The following is a 21,033-nucleotide window of genomic DNA, read 5'->3' as shown; positions in this document are numbered from 1 at the left end:
GCTCCTTCTATGGTTTTTGAGACTTGCTGGGTCCAAATGTCCACCAAGATGACAAGTGCCTATGACCCTGCTTGCAACAAGGGAACAGGGCAGTTTTCATGCGGAAATTCTCTGGGTGAGCCAAACAAATTCTGTGTTTTTGCTGGCAAATGTGACCGCAGCAGAGGTGTGGCTGGGACCAGGCTTGCCTGATGCTGAGGTCTGGGTGCTTTGCAGAGTCACTGGACAGAGAGAGGTCCTTTAGCATCTGTTTCATGACATTAAAAAAGGATGAAGATGAGACTAAGACTTCATTATTCCTTATAACCTCTGTCTCTCACAGGCAGGAACACTGCGCTACAAAGGTGGCTACCCATCGCTATCAGGGGGTTGCCCCCAGCATGCTGATTTGTTTATCTTAAATTTACAGATTGAGATTATACTGCTACTTTAGAATTGCTCTGGAATTAAATGACTAATGCGTTTCTGTTGGCCTCCACAACGACCCCTTGCCTGATGACATGAAACCTCAAAAAATCTAATATTGCTGGAGAGACCCTGTGTAAATCTCCCAGCTCCAAAGGAGAGGTGGCACAAATGACCTTATGGGTGCAAGTTATAAAACAAATATACAGATAGGGTTGGGCAGCAAGCGAGGATTTTAAATCTTGCTAGTCCTGCTCAGTTTAAGGGGTGTTTTTCAAAATATTTCAGAGTTCAGGTTTTCTTCAAATAAACGTCCCACGTATTTGAACCCCGTGAGACTGAAAACCTTGGCCACGAGTCTCACGTGACTTTCTTATGAGATTTCCAGCTTTTCTGCTTCTGGTCTTGGCTTGATGTACCATGAGAATATTTTTTTCATGGTATTTCAACACTTCTAGTTTCAAATTATAGACTTTATTGGAAAACCTTAAGAAAAGATTTAAGGGTGGGGTGGATTTCTTATTTAAACTAAAAATGGGATAATGCTACAGATTTGCTGTCTGCGATGCCTGCTTTTGGAAATAAATAAGGGTTTGGGTCCAGGGATTTGATTTGGACTCTTCTCTAATTTTAACCTGTTTGGGACATGCTGTATCTTTCTTATGCAGCATTTATGTGGGAGAACAAATAACTATTTGCTTCAGCTAATCAGCTAAGCTAGATATTTCATTTCCCAAGCATAAGAAGAGGCAGACCTTGCCATCCACTGACCCACCGAACACAACCAAGGCTTAATGGTCTGCAAAAATGCTGTGCTTCCAAATCCAGGTATCTTGCCAATGCCTTCAGGACTGCTGCAGGCTGAGTCGAGAACCGTTAGCTCCATTTTCCCCATCGCTGCGTACCCATTTGTTTGAAGGCAGGAGGAGCACGTCCTCTGCTTGACGTGATGTGTTAGCACCTGAAAACACCTATAAAACCTACATCTGAGGCAGCAAGTGCTGCAAGGAAAATCTACCAGCACATATGGGACCATGTTCTTGGTTATTACACCAGAAAAAGATGCTGATTTTACCAGTTTTTTTACCCCTTTTGCATTTTCTGACATGTCTGAATAAATCTACCCAAAGACCTGGTTCTTTGAGAGATTTAACTTCTGGTCCTGCATGATTAGCGAGTTCTGTAAGTGGACAATTAGTGCGAGGTTTCCTAGGTGCGCTGATATTATGCAATAATTTTAATACATTGAGGACAGGGTCAAATGTCAGGGGAAAATTAGGTGGCTTGTTCTGCCTCTGTGGGTTGTCTACACAAAACACAGGCTTCAGTCCTTCTACTCCCTTCTGCTTTGAGCTCAACGTGTATTTCTAGTGGCAGAGCTTGATTGACATCCTGGCCACGTATAGATGTGAAGAGCATTTAAGCTCCGAGGTTGTTTTCTGCTTCCAGGGCTGCACAAAGCAACAGTATCGCAAGAACTCCAAGGATCGGATTTTCATTTTGCAAATTGTCCGAGAATGTTCTAGCTGCAAATATGTGTTCGCAGGAGGAAAGAAATCTCATTCATATCTAAGGAAAAGACACGGAAGACTGAAATTCTCTTGCCATTGGGGACTTCATACTGAATGAGAGATGGGTGGACAATGATTCCTCATCAATAATATTAAGGTGTCCTCCCAAGGCCTCGTCCTGTAAAAGCTAACCTTATCTTAAGCCCTTTCCCTTTTCAGGCCAGCAGATACTCAGCACAGGAGCTGACACAACAAGCTTACGTGTTGTTTCAAGAAGCTGCATTCTTACTTGGCAGGCACAGGAGGAGTTATGTCAAGAGCCGCTTATTTCTAATATTGTACAGAGAATTCCTCCCGCTGTTTCTTCCAGATGCTGAACAGCTCATTTATTTATTTATTCGGATTAGCTGTATTAAAATATAACATGCTTCCAAATGCTTTTCTCCCCAATTCCCCAAGGATGGCCCTTTCTCATGGGGATGCACGTCCTTAAGTCTTTTAACATGCTTAACTCCCACTGCTTAGAACAAGGGTAAAGTTCCTGACTCCAGGGTACCCGGGATCTCACAGAAAGCTGAAAGCACTTGGTACTGAAGGAGTCAGAAGAGGAATGTAGCATAACACGGGGCAGGGAGAGAGCAAAATGTCTGCAGCTTTGCCAGTGACCGTGGCACTGATCTGACTAGCGAGCACCTGAGCAAGGAATTCTTGAGTCTTTAAGCAGGTCCCTGCTGGCCTCAGAACGAGGAAAAGGAACGGATGAGTGAAAGTGACCCCTTTGAGCCTTATTTGATGATGACTTACCTAGTTTTGAATTTTATTAGACTCGCATCAAAGCGCAGAGACCTTCCAAACAAACCTAGGACGCATGCAACCTTTCATTTGGTGTGGATTGGAGATGTGGGAGGGTGGTGGCACAAAAAAGAAAAGCTCTGGCTGGACCCTGAGGCTGGCTGGCCACTTGGGTCAGGTTTCCCTGGGCGAGGGGCTTTACTGAAATCCACAGCACAAAGGGAAGCTGAGAGCGACTCCAAGCAGGGCAAGAGCCAAGAGAGTGGTTTCACTGTGCCCTCTGAGCTGAAGCAACTGCCTTTCCAGGCGGGTGGAGGACAAGCTGCCTTGGTGGCATTAGAGGACCAGTTCCCCACCCGGTGCAGCCCAGCCGTGAGGACCGGTGAGCCTGCCCAGCTGAAGATGCAGATCCAAAAAGCTGCCTGTTCTCTTCAGCCAGGACCTCACCAAGCCAGGACCTGGACGTGAACAAAAGAGGCAAGACGTGGTAGGAAAACATTCTCGTCCACGGTCCTTACCAAAAAATAAGCCGAGATCTGTAAACACTGTCCCAAGACCTGAGCCTCCCAGCCTCAGCTCTCCCGGCTGTTGCATTGAGATTTAGCTTTTTCGGGGGGGGGGGGGGGGGGGGGGGGCGGGGAGGGGAACACTGAAGCACAAAAGGCTTTACATGTGGGGCTGTCTGCAGGTATCCGGGCTGGAATCAGCATGGGGTCTTTGTAGTTTGCTCTTTCTCCCCCGTTGCACCTAAATCAGAGCAGTAGGAACTTTGAAACGGGGGAATACAGTGGAAAAAAAACCCTTTAATTGTCAGGCAAATGACTTGCAGCGGCCGGTCTCTGGGAATACTGTCGGGCTCACCACCCGCTGGAGCCATTCGCTGTCTTTAAGGGGCTTTGTTCAGGCTACCGGCACTGGGAGACACCGCTCCTCCAAAGGTCTGGCCCTGCTTTACGCAATGCTGTTTGTTTCACCTGGATCCTTTCAACTGTTGTATCACCTGCTTCTACTTCCCCACAAAAAAGAGCAACAGCCCATTAGCGGAGCCACGAGTTTGCCAGCCGACGCTGCTGGGCACGGCCAGACCTTTAGACGTCCTCCCCGCTTTCGTTGAGGGAGATGGTGTGTATCTTGATGGTTGGCACTTTACAGTTTTCATGGACGAGGTTCCCTGAGGTGCCTGCACAGCAGCATTCCTGGAGGAAACCTTTACTTTTTGCTTTGGCCACAGTACAGTCTTTAGCAACCGCGGTTTTTGCAGGCACGCTTTGCACAGCGGAGAAGATCTTCCATTCGCAGACCCCGTCTGATTTGGAAATTTTATAGAAGGTTTCCCCTGAGCCGACAGGGATACGGACCACACCTTTGCCACTCTCCATGCTTTGGCTAGGGGGATGGTTGAGGTTGAAACTTGGGGATTGCTTCTTTGTTCCTTGCTTCCTTGGGAGGCACTGTGCTCTCAGGACGTTCTGGAACGCTTTCTTAAACTCTTGACTTGAGCATGGATAGATGATGGGATTGATGCAGCTGTTTAAATATCCAAGCCAAAATGTTATTTTAAAAAGTGTGTCCGGGGGTTTGATTGCAGGAAAGAAAGAACCTAAAATGGAAAATACACAGTGTTAAGGCAGAGGCAGTGAGAAATTGCAGGTAACCAAAGAAACTTAAACACTGGAAAAAAACAAATAAGATTCTGTTCTGTCGCTGAAAATTTACGACTCAGAGCCCAACTCCTGCAGGAACAAGTCTTCAGAATACATGGTGTCATACAACTACGTGGATGTTTTATCAGAAATCAATTCAAGACATCTACTTTATTATACAAGTGTTGTATTCCCATGTACAGCCAGAAAGGAAAGCAGGAGGACTGGTATCAAGAGCGGAAAATTGCTTCCTCCGGGATTTCTAATTCAAGATGAGTTAACCAACTAACAGTCCTATCTAGGAGGTCATCAAAAGGGGTTTCAAATGGCAAGAAAATCACACCATTTCAGAAGTCAGAGGGAGTGAAAAACAGGATTGCTGAGTTGATTCCTCATTTTGCATTCCAGCTAAAATTTAAAAATAATAAAGTATTGGGTATCCATTTTCCCTTGAAGCTTTTAGGAAATCTAACTATCCACAGTTTCCTGTCTCATAGAATGCATCTAAAATTCAGATAAGTTAAAGGAAAGGTTCCATTTTGCATCAGTGAACACTGGAAATTGTTTCATGGGCAGCCCTCGATGATAGATATACACTGATACTTGCAAGGTTACCTCCCAGGGATGATTCAAAGAGCAAGAGCTTTGATGGCTTCGTAATAAGAAAAGTGCTACGGGGATTTTTATTGTATAGAAGGCAGGATAACACTCAGAAAAGTTGAAAACTTTTGACAAAGCTTAGTTAGCATATTGGTGACAGAGCCATAAACTGTGCATTCATTAGTCCTCACCGCCTTGGCACAACAGCAGTTGACTGCAAGTGACCGTGTGAATTGAAAATTAAATGGCATTACTAATACAACTTAAAAAAAATAGATGCGGGTATATGGTGAAGTAGGATTTCATTGTAAGTTATCTGCTGATTTAAAATCTTGGGAATGTTTTTCCTAATGGCAAACCTTTGTGCTTTTGTTTAACTGCAGCTTGATCTCCTTACTGCTTGGATAAGCAAGTTTCAAACTTTTAAATTATTTGAATGGGATGTCAGTAAATGCGTAAGAGATTTACCCGTGGAGAGGTGTTATTATACAACTACAGAGACATCTTTAAGATATCAAACCGCTGTTTATGGAGAATTGTTTAAAAATTTGTTGCTTTTCTTGAATGGCACTGGAAAGTGGCCGTTGTAACAAGATCCTGAAATTCTCTTCTTTGGTATTTCTCTTTGCTTAGAAATAAAACCAATATTGTCTGAATGTGAATGAAGCAGAAAACTAAACCGTGTGATGCTGGGGTGGGAATAAGTGATAACAGCATTTCTAAGACCAGTTTTGCAAAATGAATTTAGAACCAGCGAAAGAGAAAGATATTTGCCATATGTTGAAAGGCTGTTCCTTGCCTCCTTTAAAAGCAGAGAAAAAACCAAAGAAACAAACAAAAAAGTGGTTCTATCCTACCCATGTCAGTGATTAGCTTGGGCACAGGAGGAAAAATGATTTCCCAGAAAACATAATTGGCTGGTTTTGGGCTTTATCATCAAGTTTATATTAAACAGGACTTTTAGCACTGACAAATGCTTGTCTTCCTGCTTCCCCCCGGAAAAATCTTAAGCATGTGCCTGTTGAAAGAAATACTGTGGAAGTTTTAGGCATCGATGCGTTTGTCATCCTCTGCAGTTTAACTCTCTGTAAGCAGCTCCTAAGCTTTACAGGGATCGATCTGTGTGTTGGACCTCCTCTGACTTAGGAAAATCTAATTTTCTGATTTGCTATTGCAGTCAGAGGGTGTCATTGCATTCGGGGAGCTGGTGAACTTTGGTTGGAATCTTTTTCTTCCCATCTTTGTCAAACAAAGATACGGCAAGTGCAGCAAAGGCTTTCAAGTGGCAAAAGCCCGAGAGGAATTCTCAGGGTGTTTTTGCCTGTGTGAGAACGTATCAAAATTTTGCCTGGACCAGAGACACAAACAGTGCAGCGTGATTAATGACGTGCTCGTTCTGCCGAACATGGTCTCTGCTGTGAAAGGCGAAGCGATGTCCCCTGGCCGTGACACCAGCTCCTACTCCTCTGGGGCTCGTGGCCCCAGAGGACACCCCGCTGCCAGGGGAGAGGTGGATGTGGCAGGGTGAGAAGCCTTTCAGTTCTCTCTGGCTGGGGAGAGGTCCCCAAAGACCCAGGCCACCAGGTGTATGGTGGAGCAGCAGCCAGGCTGAGGCAGAACAGCCGCTGGCGATGCAGAACATGCCACAGGAGCTCGCTGCGGGTGCTGGAGCAGCTGAACCTCTGATTCCAACCCCAGTTACAACCCGGGCATCAAGCACGAGCCTCACCGCCTCCGTCATTGCCTCTGTGTTGCTCCCAGCTAGCTAGGTACAGCGGTTGCACTATCTGTTTCAATATCAACCTGTTTTTAAGACCAAAAATGTCGTGCTAAAGAAAGCAAATGCTGTTTTGCAGCGAAGCGTGAGCGAGCAGGCATATCCATGACCTAGAATTTTTCTCAGCAAATTAATGCTGCTTTCCTTTAGTGGAAAACAACTAAACAACGTTCTCAAAGAACTTTCTGGCTGAGGTCTTTGGCAGATGAAAAAAACAAAAAACTGAAAGGCTTCTAAATGCCCAAATCATGCTCAATTTTTTCTTTAGTTCCTCATTTAATTGCCGCACATCTACCGCTTTCCCATTTTGTGTTAAGACAAAAGGTGAAACAAATCTCAGTTTGGGGAATCGGCTGTGTGAGGCTGAGTGTAAAAATGGGTAAACAATAACAATTCCTGTTTGCTGCAACTTCTGGCTCACTCTAAATGGAATGCTAGTGCCTTGCCAAAGCCGGTTAAAAATAGAAAATAGCCAGTGTCAGAGTTTGCCTCCTGCTCTTTTTTTGGGGTGGGGATCTGCATGCTAATTTATTAATGTAACCTTTTTTGGTTCATCAGTGTGGAGACTTGTTGCCCTGGAACAGCATGCAGTGAAAAGAGAGCGCAGCAGCTTGAACAGCGCTCAGATTTGCCGTCTGCACACCCCATCGCACGCTGTCTTTAACGCTGCCTGTCCCGTGGGGGGCACAACTTGGGCTGTAGGACCGTCCCCTTGCTCTGCCATCCATTTGGTTGGGCCAGGCAGTGATGTTTCATCAGTTTGGATCGAATAAAGCTCCGTCTCCAGGCTTCATTATCCCTGTGTGTTGTCCTGTGAATGAAACATGGGTCAATAGTGAGAAATACGGTCGGTAGGGCTGAGGCTGGAGCTGGTAGTCAATGGACTACCAATATCTGTCACACAATATGTAACGGAGCTAGATGTAAAATCAGCGTGGAAATAATTTGGACCCTCTTACACACACCGCTGGCTTGTTCAACTTCCAGAGCAACGTAATCACGGTCAGCAGCTCTAAACCTTGAGCCACTGGATTGTTGTGGAGGGGACAAATCCACATTTCTCTCTGTCTGATGAGCAAAATCCTTCTGTACGCCTCAGGACTGCCGTGAGGAACTATTGACATCTCAGCATTTGCTTAGTGCCGCTGTAGAAGTGTGATGTCCTGTTCCAGAGGGCCATGGAAAGCAACTTGCCCTTCTACTGCAGACACCTGGTTACCCCTGGACCTACAGGAACCTGCCCTGATCTTTCCCGTTGTCCACCTGAGGATCTGGCAAAAGGGGAAAAAATACCGTATTCTCCAAGTCCTTGGGAAATAGTGTTGCTCCCCACAGAATGCTAGGGATGCATTCTTTCCTTCCAGGCCTTTAATATTCAGCGATGTTGCTGTCCTGATTAGTATCAGCGGGTGATGTATGCGGTAGCAAGCGGAGTTGTTCTCAAACCGTGCTGCTCAGCCCGGTGATGAAGGGCTCTGTTCTGCGCGCTGAGGCATGGCAATGGGCACTGCCTGGCAGGCCAAGGCAGATAGGTTCAGAGTAGCAATAAAACATAGGCTTTGCGGGTTATTTTTTAAAAAATAATTGTAATTAACCATGAGAGGAAACACCGGAATGGTGAATTCTCTCTTCTTCAAGGTGTACAGTAGAAGACTGTTTCCCACGGAGTAGCGAGGTGGCACAGAGAAGCCAGGTGGGACCAGGGCGAGCCGCTCAGAGCCCGTGCCCATCCAACCCTTAACGACTCGGCGGCTGCCAATTAGTGGCAGCTTGGACACTTGCCTACTAGGAGCCATGGCTGAGAAAACAGAATTATTAGAGCACCTAATTCTCCAGAGCAAGCTTTTCCAATTCTCTCGCTCTCAGCTGGGTGTGATCGTAGATGAGTGGAGTGGTGCCATCCAGGGATCCTCAACAGAGCTGGGGAGCGAGCAGCAGTCGAGAAGTGAAAAGTTTTCTTTCTTAAAACTGATTCTGCATCCTATTCACAAGCCTCAGTGTCTTCCCCGCTACACTGGCAGGAATAAAATGGTAAATAGTGGCAAAACTGGTAACAGTTTAGAGGCTTCACCTTGCATCCCTGCAGTCTGTGCTGGAGGAACAGGAAAGAAAACCTCAACAGATCTCTGAATGCCTTTGGATTGTGGATTAACTAAATGATGCTTGAATTCCTGCTTTGTTTTCAAAAGGTTGAGGACTCTCAAGTGCCAGTAGCACAATTCAATTGCTTGTGATATGAAAATTAAATAAAATGAAGTGTGCCCCTAGCCTCCTGAGATCCTTTGCCAGTAAGTATTTCATCATTCACCCCTGAAAACGTCAGGATTGCATTCCCTTCCTTCCACCATTTATTTCCCTGTTTGTCATCTCAAAGTTTCTTCAGATCTGAGCGAGAAGTTTTCCATCTACCTCCCGGTGAGTAAGCGCCAATTCAGTCACAAAGATGTAATTTGACTTTGTCACTTGTCAGAAGTTACAGAGCTGCTTGATTATAGGTTGTTTAAAACCCGGTACTGATGTTGTGCGCTGTTTCACTGATGGACAGCAGAGGGATTTAGAAGCTGCCAGACTACAGAAGCTTGTGTTGTTTACTCTGCATCGTCTCTCTCAGCACCGTGGGAGTAAGATCCCATCCATTTTTGTGACCCATAGAGCCTCGGTGGGTTAAAACCCATCTCTGCTGCTAGATCTCACAGCTCAGTTTAGCTTTGCTGCTTTTCCCCCCCCTTTTATTTTGGATGGCACCAATGCGATGCTTGAGTCGGAGCAGAGGAGAAGGCAGGCAGGCAGTGACCACGGGGGTGCATGGGTGATGCTGGGGCTGCACCCATATGCGATGAGGGAGCAGCAACAACCTGCAGAGCATCATGCCCGTGCATTCAGAGCTTGCAGTGAGTAGCTGCCTGCAGTACCTAGATGTCAGCAGCTGCAGGCTCCGCTCAGAAGACACCAGCAGTGCCTGTGATGCCTTGTGAGCAGAAAACCAAAGTGTTTGTTAGCATCATGTTACCAGGGCTTAAAGTGGCTGAGGGCATCAGGAGAAGTACCCGTTCTTAACTGTGTGCAGGAGTCAAACAAAAATCCTGGCATCTCTCGCCTCTGACGTGTAGGAAATACGCCTCTGTGCTCACAGCAACCTGGGAACAGGATCAGTGGTTTGGTTTACAGGGAGGCAAAGCTTAAAACTCAGGTCCTGGGATCTGCCCTAAAGGGGTCAAGCTAGAGGGCAGCAGCTATTCCAAAGCAATTTCCTGAAGGATGCAGGGATGAAGCACAGAGGAGAAGTGATGTCCCCACACAGATGAACTCTGTACCAGGGGCACCCTCGAACTCTCACGAGACAATCTGCTCCGCAAACATGGATAAATGCCTTACAGCCTGCGTTCCCAAGCTCAGTTAGCACTGAACTTTATTCCATAAGAATGGCATTCTATACTGCATTTCGGGTCAAAACACAAACCACCCTCTGGAAAATATATAGATATATACACATGTATTGCCGCAGCCATGCGACAGCTGCGCTGGTACGTATATGCTGTCCCAGCACGTCTCACCCTGCTGCTCCCTTATGGGAAGTATTTTCTGTGGGAATGAAAAAAAAAAGGGGATCAGAGAATCCTTGACCAGGAGGAAATGCTTCTGGGTTCTGTACAATCTAATTAACGCAACAAATGCAGACCAGCGGTTCACAGACAAGAGGGAGGGTAAAAGCTGGCATCACATTTACAGCTGTGCCTGTCCCAGGGCCTGGAATATTGCAGTTTTCAGGATTCCAGGGGGGAAATGAGGGTGACTTTGTGCCTAGATATCCCCGAGTGAGAGTTTGTTTTTCTTCACAAGGGCCTGAGTTTGCTGCTTGAAGCGAGGAGGAGGAGGGTGCAGGTGCCTGGACACAGGTGGGAGGTGGAAAGGACAGGCAACAGGAGTGGGTCACTCTGGGGACGGTGCTCTGGTGATTTGGGTTTTTTCAGTCCTAGTTTATGCTCTGTTTCGTATTGTAACCACTTAGGATGGATGATATTTCTGGCAAAGAGCAAACGTCTCAGCAAGCAACTATTTCCAGATTCACTGTGGGCAGCTGCAGATTTAGAAAGCTGATAAAAAACCATGGGAAGGTAAACTGAGGTTTTGTTACCCTTGTAAACTGAAATAATCACATTGTTTTACAAATCAGTTTCGTTGTCATTGAAATTCCAGCTCCCATGCTGTTACTGCAGTGGAATGATTCTGGATCTTGTTGCTCACATTTTTAAGATATTTGATATCTGTCCCGAAGCCCTCGCTCTCAGAGTCAGGCACTTAAACCAAAATCTTAGCTTTCCTTTAAAAATTAGAAAAAAATCTCACGCGGGTGGTTCGGGGAATAGTTTGAAAAGATGTGTCTGTCTCAGCCTGGCTCACAAGTTCGTCACTCTGCAGTTGACGGTCATGATTTTGGAATCCTTGGGGTTAGCAATACAGGAGTGATCTTCAGCAAAAGCTGAGCATCTCTCCCTCACGTACCCAAAATGAAGATAAATCCTGACATTTGCTGGGTGGGGTGGGAGCATCACTCATACCGCCTTTCAGTCACTAAATCCTAAATTGCATCACGACATTTGAGAGCGAGTGAAAAGTTACATTCTTGGCTCATTTACTCCAGGGACTTGCAAGCGGTGACTACACAAAGCAGGAACGTAAAGCAGGAACGTCTTGGAGACAAGGACAAACCCCTGACAGGTTGTGCGGGCAGGAGAGCCATAGAAGTGAGTCACGAAATGTAGCACAACTGCCTCTACTTTCTTTCTCTTGTTTTCAGTGTAAAAGGCTATTAATATCGCCAATCCCTTCCGCTGCTTTGCTGGGCTATGAGTCAGTGGGACACAACGTTTCGGGACTCGGTAACGGTGGAGAAATGTTAGCCACGGGGATGTCAGCAAGATCTTTGCCTTTGGCTTCAGTCTAGCTGAGTTTATGGAAAATACCCCTTGCGATTAACACAAAAACCCCAATGCACCCCCCCCCCCCAACCCCAAATTTGCCAAGGAAATACCTTGGCTATTTATCTTCATGGCTTATTTTCTCCCCATTCAATGGCTTAACACACACACACGTGCTCCCTGACTCAAGGAGTGCAGACATCCTTCTTCTCCCTGACCTGCGGTCCAGAGAATGAGCTGAGGCTTTATTCAGTTTTGGTCTTTTTTTCCTTTTATTTCTTTTTTTTTTTTTTCTCTTTGTCACTGTGAGAACGTAGTGAAATGCTGATGTGGGGAATCTAGCTCTGAATATTTCCTTCACGGCCGGAGTTCAGCATTTTCAGAAGTGAAAACTTTGTTGAGGGTTATGTTGTCAGAGGTTTTATTCATTTTATTTTATTACATTGTATTATTATCAGCTCAACAACGAAAAGAAGGGGGATTCAGATCCTTGTTTCTCTGAATACCTGGACATCCCAGCCGTGACAATGTCGAAGGCAGGGTGCAGGCTGCTTGCCTTATTCTCTGCCCTCCAAGTAAAGGGGTAGCAGGGACAGGAGGATCCTGTGCTTATATTTACTAATATCACTTATATTTACTAGACCATCCATCCAGTTCTAAAGGAGAAAAGAGGTGATTCATTAAAAGGAGTGAAGCTATTTCCCTTCTGCATGGGGGAATGCCAGGACAGCGATTCCCTGCAAGGCTGGTGCTATTCTGCACAGCTTCCCAGGAAACTTTTGCTTTCTCTTCCGTACTTTCCTCATCAACAGACTCCTTTACCCTTCCATCATGTAAACACCTTCTCTTTAACCCTGCCTTCACGGGATAAGACAACACTACGCATCGCTTCGATATCATCAAAATTGTCTCAATTCTGCAGAAAGCGGCGGTTTGTTCAGCACCTGGTTAACGCGCAGCTGAGGGCTCCCAGCGCCCTGCTGCCGCTCACACCGTGGCTGCTCCCATTACACCGCTGCTTAAGCTACGGGGGACGGATGAATCACAAGCACTGCCTTTCTGTGCCCCCCCAAAAGACGCTAAACCCTGTATTTAACCTGCTTTCAGAATCTCACACCAGTTGGAGCCTGTGTTACTCTGAGACGCTGTTCCCAATTTTTGCTCATTAAAACGCCGCTGTCTGCAGGAGGCAGCAGGAAGGGAAAGGCGTGAATTGCAGGGTATGAACTTCAAGACAGTAGCAGTTATTTGAACTCCTGCTGTGATAAGACGGGGTGAAGCAGACACCCTAGCTTTTCTTCCCTGACCTGCCTCTGTCATGTTCTGGCTCACGATGACAAAGGAACATGGTCCGAAGCCAGTTACTTTGACAGCGCGTGGGCAGGACGCAGGGTGCCTTGTCCAGAAGCTGTGGGAGCTGCTCTGAGCGTGTTCTGTCAGCAGAACACATTGAATCAAGGCTCAGACGATCGTGAAAAGGCCAAGAGGCCGTAAAGCTGTATCTGATAGGTGTTTCACCGGTACCAAAAATGAGCCAGGTCCTGGGGGAGCTTCACCTTAACAGGCAAAGCGGGAGCTTTGTGTTGTCCTGGCATTGCAACGCGGAGGGGGACAGGTCAGTCGTGACCGAGGTAAATGAATTCCTGTGTCTGATGTTTCTGTCTTGTCTGGCCAGCTCTGACTTCCCAGGATAAGTTTCCCATTTACGGCTGACTGGACTGGGTATGAACTCGTGCCTCTGGAGCCCAAGGTGCTATAGGTACATCAGCCACCTTATTAAAAGATATCGCAAGTGATGATACAGACAGCAACTGCAAACCTCACTGGGGAACAGAGGGATAAATCCACCAACCTCTACGTGTTGGTGCATGTTCCTACTCCTTCCCCCGTGACCTCCTGACACATTGCATCCATGGCAGAGACAGAAAAAGGCATTTTTCTGGTTTACCTCTAGTGAAAGTAGAGAGTCATTCATTTTGACTCTAGTCAAACAACTACCACTAAATAGTAATTAGAAACTAGCTGCAGCCGGACACATAGACAGGATTAGAGGATTCCCATGACAGTGTTTGTGTCAGTTCACAAGACTGGTTTGCTGCTCTACTACAAATATAAATACCTTCCAGTGTATCCTCTTTTCTGCTCTCTCCATCATGAGAGCGACTGTCAAATGCTAAAAGCCTTCCTCTCTCTCGCCCAATTTAGTAATCTGAATTTTTTTCCCTGTGATATCCTGGATCAGACTTTCCCTTTTTTCTTTTTTTCTGCTTTTGAAAGCAACATCTACAACCAGATTTAAGCTAGCTTGCCACAGAAAGTGGGCAATGGGCAAAGCTCTGTGGGTTTGTTTGCTTCTGAGGGTTTGTTGAGATGAACCATCCATCAAACTTGGGACCATTTTTGTAATCCCCAAACCTTTTTTCTTTTCTCCATCAGTTCTGTGCATGTTTCACCTCAAAATGACCTGTAAGCACTGTCACCTATGTTTCTAAGGCGAAACCTGAAAAATTCCCAGAGCAACCCGTGCCTCCCAGTTACAGGAGAGGTCTGCTCTGTCAGTTGTAACCTCACCCCCAACGTCACCTTGAAAACTGGTGCCATCACCTGGGGCTTGCACCGAATCTCTGAACTCTTCTAGCCTGGAGTATTTCTTACTATATCTGTCCACCTGCCTATAGCCCTTTCTAGCAACTGGAAGAGGAAAACAACACACCAGAAATGAAAGAAACATGCCGTGTGGCAAATGGTTGTTGCAGAGGGCCAGCGCCCAACAAGCCTTAATTGTCCAGATGAGCCTCATCTGTGGCTGGTACCCACAAACCCTCTGCCCAGGGGCTCAGGAGCTGCATATAAGCTCAGGCTTTTTTCCTGTGTCCTCTTTGAGGGATGTAGACAAGCTCAGGCTTGTTCTTTCCTTGCTGTGTTTTGTTGTTTAGTGTCTGGTGATTACTGGAATGTCAGCACAACCTGGTCCAGGTGCCTGCTCTACCTGCTGCAGCTCAGGTAGCGTGAGGGTGTGTTTTTTGGGGGGACACACACAGGTCCTGCATCTCCTGTTGTCCCCCCCTGTTCCTGGGCTGCCCTCCCTCCTGGAGCAGCCCTGTTCAAGTCCTCCCAGGACCCTGTACTTGGGTTTCTAGTTCAGCTTTGTGTAGCCCCTCTTTGCTGGTCCCTCAGAGAATATGGTTGTTCCAATTGGAAAAGCAATGTTGCTTATTTTAGTGCAGGGGTTTTTTTGCCCCAAGATTGTAACAAAGTATTTTTTTTGCCCCAAAATCCCAAAGAATTTTGTTTTCCCCTGAGCTTTTAAAGAAGGTTGGTTTTTCTTTTTCCCCTGAGCTTTTAAAGAAGGTTGGTTTTTCTTTTTCCCCTGAGATTTTTAAAGAAGGTGTGGGCTTTTTTTTTTCTCCTGAGATTTTAAAGTTGGGGTTTTTTTCCCTGAGATTTTAATTAAGTTGGGTTTTTTGGGGTTTTTTTTGCCCTGAGATTTTAAAGATTGGGTGGGGTTTTTTGCCTTGAGATTTTAAAGGAGGTTGGGGTTTTTTTTCGCCCTGAGACCTTAAAGAACTTTGGGAGGAGAAGCAGGATTTCACTTTATAGCTCACTCGGGGGAACAAAACCCACCCTTGGTGATAAGAAGGTTCTGGCTAATGTAGAAAACAAAAATGCAGCTCTTTCACCTGCTAGTCCTCCTAGTTAGATCATAGGCCTTAATTCCCTTCAGTAAAGCAGTGTATTCTTGTTCATGTAAAGGAGCGCATAGGGCACAATTGCCTGCTCGTGCCACCTGGCTCGTGCTCCTAGCTATTTGGAGTGCTTTAGTGTACTTAAGTTTTGAGAAAGGAGCCAAAGGTGCAGTAACCAAGTGTGAAGGTCAGCACTAAAAAGCTTTTATAGCTGTTCTTGCCACGTAAATTAATGTGAGGGGATGTTACATGGGGATGCTCGAGCCACTCGTAAGTGGCTAGCAGTTGGGAATATGGTGATTGAGTGATGCAGAAGAGAAATGAGACTAAGGAAGTGATGCAACAGGTGTAGATGATATGTGAGAGCAATAGCTCTAAAGTGAGCAGGGAAACATCCTTTTCAGGTGTCTTCTCTGAAGGGCTGAATAATAATAGATTACTTGGGTGGGGTGGGATGCTCTTGTAGCCTGCTTGGTGCAAACCTGGACTAAACAAGTGCTTAAGGAGGCAAGTATATCCAGAAACTAACATTTCCTTCTCTTGAATATACCCCTTGTATACTTCTATGGAAAAGCGGATGCCTAGTGTGGAATGAGGCAAGACTGGTGGACGTAGCTGAAAATCTGTTTGCAAAGCAATTGCAGGCAGCCGCAGGTGTGCGCGGACACCAGGCTCGCTCTGCAGGCTGATGGCGTTGGGCACGATTGCTCCTTGCAGAGGCATTTGTGAAGGAGTTGCCTAGTAAACGTGTTTCAGCAAGGGTTTTGCAGCTTTTTGGGGTACTAGCGAGTCGAAGGAAGGTCTGCAGAATAAAAGAACATTTCATACCGTCAGACTTCTGCTGTGGAGCAGAGACAGCGCTTGAGCTGGCTAAGAGCAAATGTCACACAGAGGCTGGTGGGCATAGGCAAAGGTCCTCACAGTTCTTGCTGGCTCTTAAATAAACTCCTGCTTAGGTGCTGTCGCTGGCTCTTACCCTGCATTTTGGTCAGCCTAAAGTGTTCCCTAAACTACCATGGAAAAGGGCCTCTCGTTGCACTGGGAAAGCTACATGTCTGGAGAGGAGCTGAGATTTAATTAGGGGAATACAAAGACAGCAGATCTAGTTGGGACAATAGTTTTTAAAACAATTTGTGGAGACGTGTTAGGTTCAAAGAAGTTCTTACAGGAAAACTGTGAGACTAGGGACAGATCCACTGTTCGGCTTAAAGAGGGAGAGAAAGGGCATGCAGAAATGAAAACCTTACTTCTTCCCGGGGACATCAGCTGTTTTGACACCTTTATGTTACAGAAGTTTTGTGAAGGGTGGGCTTATGCTCCAGCATGCAGAGAAAAAAACAAGTCTTAACCTCATTTATTTTCATGCAACAGGATAATTGTTCCTTGGCTTACTCCATCAACATCAAGGCCAAGTGAGAAGAAGGTGTACTGGAGGACTGGACTGAAAGCCTTTGCACAGACCCTTTGTCTGCAATGAAGCATCCAAGAAGGTAAGAAAGACATTAAAAATTGCAACTGGCACCCTTACACACCAATTTTAATTAAGATATTGTCTTATGGCAGGGATACTCAAATTGTTTCTCCCAGTTAGTTTTGGCAGATCTGCCGATATGGCTCTCATGCCTTTAACCCCTCGAGATATCCTTCTGTCACTCTTGCCATACACCTCAAACGTTTCTACCCCCATTCATTATACACTTAAGCATGCCTGGTGTTTCTTGTTTTAGAGCGGTTCTGGGCTGGTAGAGTTGATGTTAATAGATGTGAGGATCTTGAAGATGATGTAGACCACAGTAAAATAAACTTATGTTTTGGGAACTTCTGCATAAGAGTGATAAGCACCTGCCAGTTGTCTGAAGTGGTTTGTGTTGCGTAATTTAAGAATGTCTCATGGGGCCATTTATAGGTCTGTCCCATGGCCACGAAGCTGCAGAGCTGCTTTTCTGCACAACAAATTTCCCGTTGCCCAGCCAGCTGTGCACTGAACTCCACGGCTGCCAATGGTTCCAGCAACGGGGTGTTCTGCACACCTGAAAACTGACCTCTGCCGCCAATCCGGTGTGTGATCCTAGATCACACAGTGTGTGATCCTAGCCGGATCACTTTGCCTCTCTATGCCTACCTTCCCCTGTCGGCAGGGAACAGATCTGAACGGGGTTACTACCTGTAGGAAAGTGGTTTGCGTGGTGTAGAGTGCCATATGCAGGCATCTCTGGGTCAGGGTGGAACAGCCTGTGTTTCCTTGGTATTTTCTTTTCTCAATACTTTTTTGTGCCACTTGTCTGTTTAATAGCTTTTTGTCTCTAAATAAAAGTTGCAAATAGGTTTTGAAGTACTTATTATATGCTTTAAAAATAACCTAGTAACCCCACAAAGATAGGGAAACGAACCTCAAGAAAGCTCCCTTATAAGGGATCAAAGGAAGATGCAAAGCCACTCTTGAGTCCAGAAAATGTCTTAAATCCAAAGCAAATTAATTAACAGCAGCTCTGTGTGGGCAACCACGTTTGCAGATGAAAAGTGTGTTTAGTGCGTTCTTGCAAACCCTTTTTGGGTATGTTTCAGACATCTTGGCAACCAGCATTCCAACGTGCTGACATCCTGGCCAACACGAGCCAGGCCTTTCAGGGCTCCTCCTTACGAAACATCTACACATCCCTTACTCCAGCACTTCCTAGCACTGACCGACAAGAGACGATTGTGTGTTTTGGGGGTTTTCACATGACAACATTAGCAACAGGATTTTGTGAAGCCATCTGGTCATCTTGGTAAATCCAGTAGAGCTTAATTGAAAAAAGAAGAGCTTTTTATAAGTTGGTTTTTTTAAAATAAAATCCCCAAATTTATATTCCCATGCTTAGGTAAGGCTGTTTTTAATTTTTCTTCATTGCACACATTGTTCTGTTACTAGCTAAAACTTCCATGCAACCTCACTTTGCTTTTCCTGCACAGCAGAAGCCCTTTCCGTAAGAAAAGCTACTGAAATGAGCAAATCACAGATTTAAAGTTCCATGTTTCAAAACCAAACAGTACAGCTTCTGCAGAGCAAACTTCAGCGTGATGTGCCGCATACGTCACGCTCAGATATAGGTATGAAATTAGTATTCTGCTTTTAAATCCTAAAATTGCATCAAAGGTGTCTGAGCAAGGTTTAATTAAAATTCTAATTACTTCTTTATATTTCAGTGATAGCAAAGCAGAACAAATCCCTGACTTTCCTCCCCTTCAGAATTACAACTGGTGAATAAATATTCATATTCAGCGTGATGGTTGAAGCCAGTGTTTGGCCAGTGGGCTCAGTGGGTTTCCACAATAGATGCAAGCCAGAGAAGTATAAAATTAGTTTGAAGGGTCCTCACTGCTGTCTTCTGACTGCTCATACGGTAAATTAAAAAATACATCCTTTTCATTTGGAGTATGGCACATCATAGTGTGAGTTTCCTGATAGGAAGCTGATTTTTTTTTTTTTCCTTATAGTGGGAAGTATTTAGGTGCTGAGCGCTCCAGGAGGGTCTAGCCCCAGGTCTGTGAATGCCTACTTGGACCTTGAATACGTTTTTATCATCTTGACCTTTTCCATATTTTTATTTTCACCTTTTCCATATTTCTATCTGTCTTGACCTTTTACATGTTTTTATCTTGACCTTTTACATATTTATATCACCTGAAGAACTGGCTGCCAACAGACATAAACAACACATCTTATTGTTCTTAGAGCAGAGCTGGTCAGAAATAAGTCCTAGTTCTGAAAGAGTATTTTCTATATGGGAAAACCAAAAAAAAGTGCTAAATCCTTTCTGATACTTTCATAATTTTGTGTCTCATCACCGGCGATGTTTTGTTTCATTATAGACTCTCATTTTTTAGGTTCACTGCTTTGTAATGGTGAATATTTTGATTTTGACAGCTTTGCAATAGAAAATTATTCCCTCAGAGCTTTTCTGATGGGCATTATCCTACACGGGCGCAAACACAGCCCTCCCTGTGGGGAAGCTGCTGTAAAAGGTAGAGGGTTTTGCTTTACTTACCGAGAGGCATCACTACAAAAAACGGAAGCCAGCAGAGAACGAAGCATCCCACAACTATTCCCAGGGTCTTGGCAGCTTTCTTTTCCCTGGAGAACTTGAGGAGCCGCACGGAGAAATGATGCTTGCTCTTGGGGTTGGATGCCGATCTGCTGGCCTCGGGAGCATTTTTGCGATGGATCCGTAGGGTCACTGCTTCAGAACGGGATCTCTCTGTCTTCAGACCAGAAGTCAGACCTTTGTTTTCCCTTTTGGCCACGACGTACACTCGGCAATACATCACCAAGATAATAGTCAGGGGGAGGTAGAAGGAGCCGAGAGCAGAGAACAACACGTAGCCAGGCTCCTCGGTGATTTGGCAGATGGTCTCGTCTTCTGGGGCTGGTTCCTTCCAGCCAAAAAGAGGTCCTATGGATATCACCAGAGACAGTGCCCAAACGCACAGCAGCGCCAGGAGGCCCCTCTTCTCTGTCACTATACTTGGGTATCTCAGCGGGTAGCTCACCCCGATGTATCGGTCTATCGAGATGATACAGAGGCTCATAATGGAAGCAGTGCAGCAAAGGACGTCAACAGCTGCCCAGATGTTGCAGAAGATTCTCCCAAAGACCCAGTAGCCCAAAATCTCCATAGTAGCTGAGAAGGGCAGGACAGTGGAAGTCAAGAGGAGGTCAGCTACGGCCAGGTTAATTATATAGTAGTGGGTAACACTCTGAAGATGCCTGTGGCAGGCTACAGAGAGAATAACCAGAATATTACCCAAAACCCCAAAAACAATCAGCCCTCCTAGTATAACGCCTAGTAGAATGGCCTTTGAAATGTTCACGGGCCCCACAGAGTGGGTGCAGTTGGAGCAGTCGGAGGAGTTTCCAGGGAGGAATGCCATGGTGAGTGTCTGGTAATGTTCATGCGAGGCCGTTGTACTTCACCCCCTGTTCAGGTAGAAAGAGTGATGAGATCAGTTCTTGGAAGGTCCCACAGGCAACATTTGCCTGGCTTTGCCGGGGAAAAGAGTTTTTAAGAACGTCTTAGAAGTGCAGCACCAGGGACAATGAGAAGGATCCAGAAGCATGTTAGAAAAACTGCCTTGCTGCCTAGGCTTTTACCATGATAGCACAGTCAATAGCCACCATTTCCAAGTCAAATTTAGCTCCTTTTGCATTTTTCTTGGGGTGCAGAAGTGAGGCTACACAAAACTGAGGCTATTTATCCTGCTTTCCAGGATTATGTGATGAGAAATATTGGAACTGCGGGTTGAAATCATTTCTGTCTCTTTGGGAAGATTCAATATTTAAGTAACATGAATATTCCAGAGGGCCTCAAATTTAAGAGTGACCCAAGAGGGAAATCACTGATGCTTTTAATTACCTTCTGGCTTGGAAACCTGATTAGGTGGAGATGGCTGCTGCTCTTCCTGCTCAGCAATGTCGTTTGAGATACCTGCCACTGCCCATCTTCAGGGTCTGAAGTGTCCATCAAAGCTTGTCCGTGCTGTGGAGCAGTTGTCACTTGAGGTCCTGGACTGCAAAATAAGGTTCATTTGCATCAGCTTCTGGCTTGCTCTGAAGGGGGAGAGTGAAGTTTGCTGTATCAGGGATGCATGCTCTTGTGCTTTTTGCAGATCATCAGCGCCCTGAAGGAGACAAAGACACAAACAATATGATTCCCAGAAGCA

At 45.6% G+C, this 21,033-nt stretch overlaps 1 protein-coding gene across 1 annotated transcript; it reads right to left on the bottom strand.

The window, feature by feature from the left end:
- Positions 1–3,796: 3,796 nt before the first annotated feature.
- On the bottom strand, positions 3,797–20,244 carry ADRA1A (adrenoceptor alpha 1A). Its single transcript, XM_037371730.1, has 2 exons — positions 19,362–20,244; positions 3,797–4,308 (listed from the first exon to the last, which is right to left on the bottom strand). Exons 1-2 carry the CDS (start codon positions 20,242–20,244, stop codon positions 3,797–3,799), a joined length of 1,395 nt encoding a protein of 464 aa, XP_037227627.1.
- Positions 20,245–21,033: the final 789 nt, after the last annotated feature.

The sequence above is a fragment of the Falco rusticolus genome, chromosome 20 (genome assembly GCF_015220075.1).
Source record: "Falco rusticolus isolate bFalRus1 chromosome 20, bFalRus1.pri, whole genome shotgun sequence".
Taxonomy (NCBI): domain Eukaryota; kingdom Metazoa; phylum Chordata; class Aves; order Falconiformes; family Falconidae; genus Falco; species Falco rusticolus.
The sequence above is the reverse complement of the archived record's forward strand: the minus strand, read 5'-3'. Positions and strand labels throughout refer to the sequence as shown.

Coding starts and splice junctions, on each gene's coding strand:
- ADRA1A (XM_037371730.1), bottom strand. CDS start 20,244: ATGGCATTCCTCCCTGGAAACTCCTCCGACTGCTCCAACTGCACCCAC. Junction 4,309..19,361: donor TTTTGTAGTGATGCCTCTCG/GTAAGTAAAGCA, acceptor TTTCCATTTTAG/GTTCTTTCTTTCCTGCAATC.